Source organism: Penaeus monodon, chromosome 39 (genome assembly GCF_015228065.2).
Source record: "Penaeus monodon isolate SGIC_2016 chromosome 39, NSTDA_Pmon_1, whole genome shotgun sequence".
NCBI classification, from domain to species: Eukaryota; Metazoa; Arthropoda; class Malacostraca; order Decapoda; family Penaeidae; genus Penaeus; species Penaeus monodon.
Window position 1 is genome coordinate 28,808,269 of NC_051424.1, and position 10,000 is coordinate 28,818,268.

At 40.4% G+C, this 10,000-nt stretch overlaps 1 protein-coding gene across 3 annotated transcripts in view; it reads right to left on the bottom strand.

Annotated features, from left to right (window-relative positions):
- Positions 1–10,000, bottom strand: part of LOC119597620 (GATA-binding factor 5-B-like) — a 71,383-nt gene that overhangs the window by 37,929 nt on the left and 23,454 nt on the right. For 2 of the 3 annotated variants that reach the window (XM_037947212.1, XM_037947211.1), the window contains exons 2-6: positions 9,740–9,986; positions 8,833–8,919; positions 7,332–7,528; positions 4,517–4,682; positions 1,275–1,410 (exon numbers count right to left, since the gene is read on the bottom strand). In XM_037947212.1, the coding sequence (XP_037803140.1) occupies positions 1,275–1,410; positions 4,517–4,682; positions 7,332–7,528; positions 8,833–8,919; positions 9,740–9,970 (817 nt within the window). In that variant the 5' untranslated portion in view covers positions 9,971–9,986. The remainder of the gene's footprint in view (positions 1–1,274; positions 1,411–4,516; positions 4,683–7,331; positions 7,529–8,832; positions 8,920–9,739; positions 9,987–10,000) is intronic. The other variant, XM_037947213.1, reaches the window with a different exon arrangement.

Consider the following 10,000-nt stretch of genomic DNA (forward strand, 5'->3'; position numbering starts at 1 on the left):
CCCAACCCCCCCGAAACACTCAGAAAGCGGAGGTGTGGGAACTGGCACTCAACTGCAGTATGTTCGAACCCCGGGGTGCCACGCTACTTGAATATCACGGGGAAGTTTTTCGAGAGTGCCGCGGGAGTCACAAGGGAGGTCGCAAGGTGGGGGGGGGGAGGCAGGGGAGGGAAGGAAGGCTCTGGCTGGCACTCTTCTGCTGTGTGTCTCAAGCGCCAGGTGCCAAGCCAGAGCGATGGGAACAAAGTGATCGCGGTGCCAGGGAGGGGGATCGGGGGGGTGAGGTGGGGGTTGGAAGAAAGGAAGGAGGATGGCGGGGGGGGGGGGGTTGTAGGGAGGTTATTGGCACTGGGAATTTAATCTTGATTTGATTTTCATCTCGATTTGCCGCGGGATGATGGGTCGTTTCGAGGGTGGCACTCTTGGATGGCACTCCTCACAGTGGTCCGTGACTCATGACACTCTTCCTTTTATAAATACTTATGAATAATTAGATAGAGGGACAGGTGTGAGTGTGTGTGTGTGTGTGTGTGTGTGTGTGGCGTGTGTGTGCGTGTGTGTAATTATATCAAATTTAACAAAATTGTATCAAATGTCGTCTCGCTAAATACGATGGCCGTTGCTTATGCTGAATCCCGTGCTAAATAAAATGCTACATTACAATTTTTTCAGAAGATTTTTTTTTATTGGATAAAAAAAAAATAAAACGAATTACTTCCTGGTCAATCCCAATATATCTTTCAACTATCTAATTTCGTAGATATTTGTATATTTTACTTTCATTTAATTTTAAAGAGTCGTTGATTACGGTAAGTCAGTAAAAGTGAATTCGAATAGCATTTTTCTTTTTCTTTTTCTTTCTTTTTTCTTCTTTGTCAGATATACGAACGAATGAAATTGCGTTAATGGCATATTTCACATCTACGGTTGATGTGATAACTTATTTGAAATGTATCTAACCCTACTGTAATTTCTCTCTCTCTCTCTCTCTCTCTCTCTCTCTCTCTCTCTCTCTCTCTCTCTCTCTCTCTCTCTCTCTCGCTCTCTCGCTCTCATTCTTCTCCTTCTTCCTCATCCCTCCCTTAATCCTCCATAACCTTCCCCTAATCTACTCTCTTCCCTCACTCTCTCGCTTCACTCTCTCGCTTCCCCCCCCCCACCCTTAGAATTACTCCCTCCCCACCCCCCCACCCCACCCTTAGAATTACTCCCTCCCCTCCCTCCTCCCCTCCTCCCCTTCCCTTCACTCCCTCCCCTCACTCCCCCCCCCTCACCTGGCTCAATCCTCCTGTAGGTTTCCCCGTTGGCTGTGTGCAGGATGGAGTCGTAGGCTGTCGAGGACCAGGAGGCGGGCGCAGGCTGGGTCATGTACGGGTGGTGGGAGATCGCCGGGGGTCGCTCCAGCATCTCCTGTTGGGGGGGGAGAGAGGGAGAGAGGGGGGAGATCAGATGGGGTGGGTGAAGAGAGGGTGGTAAGAGGGGGGGAAAGGGGAGGTAAGAGGGGGGAGAGAGGGGAGGTCAGAGAGGAGAGAGAAGGGGAAAGGGGAGGTAAGAGAGGGGAGAGGGGGGGAGGAGAGGTACGAGAGGGAGGTAAGAGGGGGGGGAGGAAAGGAAGACGAAGAGAGGGGAGGTAAGAGGGGGGAGAGAGGAGAGGGGAGGATGGAGAGAGGGAAAGATAAAGAGAGGGGGGAGGGGAGTGAGGGTGGAGTTGGGGTGGAGTGGGGTTCCTGGGGTTGGGAAGAGTGGGGTGAGGGTATGGGTGAGAAGGTAGGGCATGATTGTGGGGTATGGGTGGGGTTGGGAGGGGGAGAGGGAAGGGGTGATGTAGGGGAAGAAGAGGGCGAGGGAAGTGAGAGGGGTGCGGGTAGAAGGGTGGTGTGTGTGTGTGTGTGTGTGTGTGTGTGTGTGTGTGTGTGTGTGTGTGTGTGTGTGTGTGTGTGTGTGTGTGTGTGTGTGTGTACGCATATATATATATATATATATATATATATATATATATATATATATATATATATACATATATGTATACATATATATATATATATATATATATATATATATATACAATATATACTTAATACATCTAGAAATGCTTATCTAAAATATATATATATATATATACATATATATGTATTATATATATATATATATATATATATATATATATATATATATATATATGCCCCAGCCATAAGGGGCGTAAAACAAGCCAAGACTGTGATGCGAATTATGCATGGAAATACCATACTGGATCGGTCGCGGCCCGGGTTAACAACGACCGCCCACGGCACTGCTCCCCAGCAGCATGACGATGGACAGTATGTGTCTGTTGGGAGGAGCAGGGGAAGAAGAGGAGGAAACCAAGCAAGGAGAAAACAGGAAAGAATAAAGGGCAAAGCAGCAGAGTTAAGAACTGGATCCTTGAATGTTAGCTCTATGACCGGTAAGGGAAGAGAAATAGGGGAAAGGTAGATAGGTGTACTGTGTGGCAGGGAAGTAAAGCGAGAGAATCAAGAAGAGGCTTCAAGTTCGTCTATCATGGCAAGGACGGAAGGAGAAATGGCGCGGGTGTAGTGGTGAAAGAAAAGTACATTAAAAGTATTATTTTTTCATACATGAAACGGAATGATCATTGGGCTGATCAGCTGTAGCATCCCAAACAATCAATCATATGTGGTCAGGAGCTTTCAAGGAACCAAAGTAAACGCCCTCAAGTTTTTCTTTGCTCGCATTTCCAGCTAACTTGGAATGCTATCTCTGCCGTTTGTTCAGTAGGACTAAACTTCCGCCAGAAATATTCTGCATCTGCCGTGAACTACCAGTTGCTGTGATAAATGCCTTCTGCGGAAACTAATGCCCTGCTGCCAGCAGCTTCACCGTAACCCTGGCATAAAGTACTATCCTTGAACCCCAGGGTGCAGTTTAACGTCCTGCCCAGGACAAATTAACAGCAGAGTGGAGGTTAAAAGGGTATCTGACAGATTAATGACAATGAAGGGATGCTACTGAATGTAATCAATGTGAGTTGGGGGTGAAGGAAAAAAATCTGGAGCGAAGTAGAGGAAGTGACTGAGAGCTTACCGGCAGCAGAGAGGATAGTGCAAAGGCCATGTCGGGGAAGGAAACAATGGTGATGAGCATGTGATGGGCAGATATGGGGTGGGAGAAAGAAACTTGGAAGGACAGATGAGTATCGACTTTGCTAAACGGATAGAAATGGCGGTAGAGAACACCTATTTTAAGAAGAGAAAAGGACACAGAGTAACCTAAATGAGTGAGGGTAATAATGCACAGATGTATAGGGTGGTGATTTGCAAAACAAGGTTTGAAGTGAAGTCGAGGATGAAATTTAGGATGGAACCAAAGATCAAATGGTGGAATGAAAAAAAGAACATTTATGTATAACATTCAAGGGAGAAGTTAGGCAGATTTTGGCAGGAACGACGGAAGGGTTTTAGAGTGAAAGTAGTTTTGCTCCGAGAATCAGCTCTGAGCCCCTTTCTTAGTTGCTTTAGTGATGGATAAACTGACTGATAGGATACGGAAAGAGTCCCCGTGGACTATGAGGTTTGTAGATGATGTGGTATTATGAAGCAGGGGACGAAAAGAGGCTGAGGCACGGCTGGAGAGATAGAGAGATGCTTTGGAGAAGAGGGGATGAAAGTGAGTACGACTAAGACTGAGTACCAGTGCCTCAGTAGTGATGGCGCGGATACGTTTAGGCTGCAAGGGGTAGAGGTAGCAGAAGTTGATGTGTTCAGGTATTTGGATAAATGGAGATAAAGGACGGGAAGTAAAGAAAAGAGAGCAGTCTTGATGGAATGGATGGAGAAAGGTCACAGGAGTGAAATGCGACAGAAGGGCGTCTGCAAGGACTGAAGGAAAGGTCTTCAAGATTCTGGTGAGGCCGGCTATATGGCATGGAGACGCCCCATTGACAAAAAGAAAAAAAAAGTGAGGGGGAAGCTGCTGAAATGAAAATGTTGCGTTTTTGTTAAAAGTGACGAAAATTGGACAAAGCGAAAAATGCATGTGCGCAGGTATGGTGAGAAGGCCAGAGAGGCAAGAATGAGGTGGTGTGGTGTGTGTCTACGTGTATGTATGCATGCATGTATAAATATATGCGTGTGTGTTTATATACGTATGTACATATAAGTATCTTGCTATCGATTTGTGTGTGTATATGTATGCGTATGTGTGTGTGTGTGTGTGTGTGTGTGTGTGCATTCGCATATGTGTGTGTATGCGTTTTTGTTTGGTTTTTGTATCGTGTTTGTGTGTGTGTGCATATGTGTGTTTGCATAACACTACGTATGTATGTATGCGTGTGTATATTTTTGCATGTACGTGTTTGTGTATGTGTACATATGTGTGTTTTCATAAGACTACATATTTGCCTTAAAAAAAGGACCATATATATATATATATATATATATATATATATATATATATATATATATACATATACATATATATACATATACTTTATACATAAAAAAAAAAAAAAAAACCTCACCGGCGGGATCTGGCTGTACTCCGGAGTGGTCGTCCACATCGCAGACTCCGCCTTCTGCAAGTGGGCGTGGCTGTGGGCGGTCGGGTGGGCGTGGCTTGCTGATGTCATGTACGAAGGTTGCACGTAGTCATACCCGGCGCTCCTGCGGGTCTCGTCCTTCACGTACCTGCCGACAGATGGCGTTTGAGCGGAGGGATTTCGAAAGCTTTGTTGTTGTGGTTGTTATACAATTTCTTCTTTTTTTTTACATTTTATTTGTTTTTAGTGCTGTTTTTTTTTTTATACACACATCCTCTTATATACTATATAACTTAATATATATATATATATATATATATACTATATATTTTATATATATATATATACATATATATATTTATATAGTTTCTTTCTTTCTTTTGTACTTCTCTGTTTATCTTTTTCATTTTCTGATTCGTTGTCTTGATTTCGTTTCCTTTCGCTCATTTTCTCTCGATTTCTCACCCATCCCATCTCTATCTATCCATCTGTCTATTTATGTATTCTCTCTCTCTCTCTCTCTCTCCCTCCCTCCTCCCTCCCTCCCTCTCTCCCCCTCCCCTCCCTCCCCCCTCCTCTCTCTCCCCTCTCTCTCTCTCTCTCTCTCTCTCTCTCTCTCTCTCTCTCTCTCTTCTCTCTCTCTCTCTCTCTCCATCTATCTCTCTATCTCTCTCTCTGTCTATCCATCTCTCTCACTCTGTCTATCTATCTATCTATCTATCTCATATTACAGCTTAATTTCAATGATGAACTTCACACTATGTCTGTATTTTTAATACAAAAATAAATGACGCAGCTAGGAATACAAACTTTAATTCAACGTATATTATTACATTATAATTAAATTATATATTATTGCAGGTATATTCAGTTAAATTAACATCACAGCACACATTAAACTTAAACCGTATAATGTAATGATTCATATTTTTTATCATAGTGGATTGCATCCATTCAGGTTATTGAATATCAATCGTTTTCATTAATTATCATATTAACTAATGACTAAGAATAGCTGCTGGACAAATGAAATACAAAAACGGCCCGCGGTTGGATGTGAAATGCGGAGTGTGTGACCCGTAGAGTTTAATCGCGTGTTGATGTCAAGACCTCTATATCTGTCCTATCTGTTTACGTAAAGACTTGTTTGACGGTATCGCTATCTGTCTAGATATCTCTCAAAGTTCGTATTTATTTCATGTTTTCTATTTTCCTCTTACTCATTCTGAAGTCTGTGTAAGCCACCTATCCATTTATTTGTTTATTATTTGTGTATTGAATTGGCTGACCTGTCAACGTCTTTCGTGCTTCTTAATTATTTTCGTGATTCTTTTACATTTCCCTTCTTCTGTTCCTCTCTTTATTTCTGTTTATTATTATTAATACTATTTTTTTTTTTATTTTTTTTTTTATCTACTCTTTCTCTCTTTCGGTATTATTGTTATCTGTCTTTTCGCCTATTTTATATTTTACTTTTTTTTTTCTTCTTCTTCTTTCTTTCTTTCTTTCCCTTCTTTCTTTCTTTCCCCATCTTTGCCATTCTAATGATGACGATGGTAGCATTATAGGTAATGATAATAGTAATGATGGCGATAATGATAATGAACAGTAATAACAATAATGATAATATCAATAATAATAATAATTATTGTTATTATTATCATTATCATTATCATTATTATTATTATTACTATTATTATTATTATTATTTTCCTTTATTATCATTATTGTTATTATTATTATTATTATTATAACTATTATCAGCACCATCATCATTAATCCTTATTTATTATTATCATTATTTATTCATTATCATTATCATTATTATCAACATCATCGTCATTGTAAATTATTAGCATTGCTCTTGTTATTATTATTACAATAGTTATCACTGTCAGCAACAATTATAGTCGTTACTGGTAGTGGTATTGCAGGAAAAACAATTCATTCTTATATATATATATATATATATATATATATATATATATATATATATATATATTATCTATTATCTATCTATCTATCTATCTATCTACTATATATATATATATATATATATATATATATATATGTATTATATATATACATATATATATATATATATATATATATATATATATATATATATATATATATATATATATGTATATAAGAATGAATTGTTTTTCCTGCAATACCACTACCAGTAACGACTATAACAATAACAATTTAAAAACATTAACAAAAGCATTAACACCAAAAACAGTAATACCACTACAACACAACCACAACCGCCACTAACAACAACAACAGTACTACCAGAAAAAAAATTATCAAGAACAACAACAATAACAAAAAAACACAATACCACCACAGTCACCAACAACTGCAGCAACTACAACAATCACAGTAACAACCACATCATCATCATCAACAGCATCAACAACCAACTACAGCCCAAAGACAATCAACAACCCCCCCCAAAAAAAAAAAAAAAAAAAAAAAAAAAAAAAAACAACAACCAACCAACAACACAAAAACACAACCAACCACACTCACAGCAAAAAAACACAACCAACAACAACCAGCCACATCAACAACCAAACACAACCAACCAACAACCAACCACATCAACCACAACCAACCACAATCCCAACAACAAAAATCACAACCAACCACATCCAACCACAACCAACCACAATCCCAACAACAAAAATCACAACCAACCACATCCACACCGCAACCAACCACAATCCCAACAACAAAAATCACAACCAACCAACAACCACAACCTCCACGCCTAAATCCCCCAACTCACATGTCCGCCTTGTAGTAATAGGGATAAGGGTCCGTCGCGTAAGGGATCGAGGCCAGGGTTGTGATCGCCGGCGCGGACTCAAGGGTCGCGTAGGTGGCGCCCTCGCTGCTCAGGTGGGCGTGGGCGTTGTGGTGCGTGTCGACGGTGTGGGCGTGAATGTGCTCGACAGGGTGGGCCGATTCGTACACCACGACGCTCTGTGGGCGGGGGGGGGGGGGAGAGAGGGAGAAAGAGAGAGGTGTTATTGTGGTTTTTTTTTTATTGTTATCATGGTTGTTGTTGTTACTGTTAGAGAGAGGAGGAGGTAAGTGTAATTGTTGTTGTTATTTTTTCCTGCTGTTATTATGGTTGTTGTTATCAGTATTATTATGATTGTTATTATTATTATTGTCATCATTATTATTATTATTGTTATTAATATTATTAGTATTATTACTATTATTATCATCATCATCATCATCATCATCATCATCATCATTATTGTTATTATTATCATTATTTTCATTATTATTTTCACTATTAGTAGTAATATTATTTTTATTACTATTATCATTTTATTTCTATCACAACTACTATTATTATTACCATCATTATTTTGAACAGTGTAAAATTATTACATTTTCCTTTCTCTTTCCCTTTCTGTCTATCTATCTGTCTGTCTATCTGTCTCTCTATCTATTTATCTACCTATCTGTCTATTTATCTATCTATCTGTCTGTGTATGTATCTATCTTTATATATACCTAAATATTTATATCTATCTGTCTATATTATTGTATATTATACTTATTTATCTATCTTTCTATATATCTACCTATATATATATATATATATATATATATATATATATGTGTGTGTGTGTGTGTGTGTGTGTGTGTGTGTGTGTGTGTGTGTGTGTGTGCTTGTGTGTGTGTGTGTGTGTGTGTGCGTGTGTGTATGTGTGTGTATGTGTGTGTGTGCGTGTGTGTGTATGTATGAATGTATGTATGTATGTATGTATGTATGTATGTATATATGTATGTATGGATATATATATATATATATATATATATATATATATATATATGTGCGTGTGTGTGTGGTGTGTGTGTATGTGTGTGTGTGTGTGTGTGTGTGTGTGTGTGTGTGTGTGTGTGTGTGTGTTTGCACACAACACACACACACACATATATTATATATAATATATATAATAATAATATATATATATATATAATACATATATATGTAAAAATACATATATCTATATTTATTTATATAGATAGATATAGATATAGATATATATTTTATATTATTATATATATATTTTATATATATTATATATATATATATAATATATATATATATATTGTATATATTATATAATATAATATTATATATATATATATATATATATACATATACATATATTTGTCTGTGTCCAAATAAATCCAGCCCTTCCTCCAAAACCATATCATTAACCGCAGTATTCGCCGCTGACGTAACCTCACTGCACCCAACTCACGTAATTGGCTTGTTCCAGGTCGTGTACTGTCGCCGGGATGTGTGTGGTGGTGGTGGCGGGGGGAGGGGACCCCAGCTCCCCCTTTACCTGTGTGGAACGGTGGTGGAGAGAGAGAGGGGGAAGGAGAAGAGACGAGGAAGAGAAGGAGAGAGAGAGAGCGTGGGGAAAGGAGAGGAGGAAGAGAGGAGAGAGAGGAGAGAGAGGAGGGGGGAGGAGAGGGGAGAGAGTGGGGGGAGGAGAGGAGGAAGAAAGGGAGATGAATAGAGAGAGAGGAAGAGAGAGGAGGGGGGAGGGGAGAGCGAGGGAGAGAGAGAGGACGGGGAAGGTGAGAAAAAAGGGTAGGAGGGATGGGCCGAAGGATAGGGAGTGTAGGGGAGTGGTGGGGGGAGAGAGGGAGGGTAGGGAGAGGTGAGAAGGAAGGAGGGAGGGAAAGAGGGAGAGATGAAGGGACGGACGAAGCGGGAGGGAGGGAATGGAGAGGGAGAGAGAGAGGGAAGGAAGGGAAAAGAGAAGTGAAACATAGATTGAAGAGTGAGAGAGGAAGGATGGAGAGATGAAAGAAGGGGAGAAAGAGGAGGAAGGGAGAGAAGACAGAGGTGAGAGGGAGAGAGACAGAAAAGGAGAGGGAGGGAGGGAGGGTTAGATGAGATGGAGAGAGAGGGAAGAAAGGGGAAGAGAGAGAGGATGGAGAAAAAAGAACTGATAAATATATAATCAAGCAGAGAGAGTGATTAAAAAAAATAATTCTTTTTATTTATTTTACTCATCTATTTACTCTCTAAAAAAACATCTAAAAGTATCCTCAGTGTCACACACGCACGCAGAAACATACAGCGAAAAAAAATATCATCTCAAATTAAGAAAGAAAAGGAAAAAAACCGCAAATAATATGTCCGTATCCCCTCACCTGCCTCACTTCCGCCTTGGGCACGACGTGGATCGTGTGGGCGGCCTGAGTGTGGGCGTGCGCTGCCGTGTAGGCGTGCTTCAGCTCCTCTTCCTCCTCTTGTTTCACGGGCGTGCGGGCGGAGAGGTTGACGTCATCCCGAATGATGACGTTGGTTGCCACGCCCACCTCGCTGACGGGCGTGCCACAGCCCGAGGGCGGGCCGCTGCTGGTCTGGCTGGGCGCGATCATCGTGAGGTTCAGTCCTCTGTGGGCGGGGAA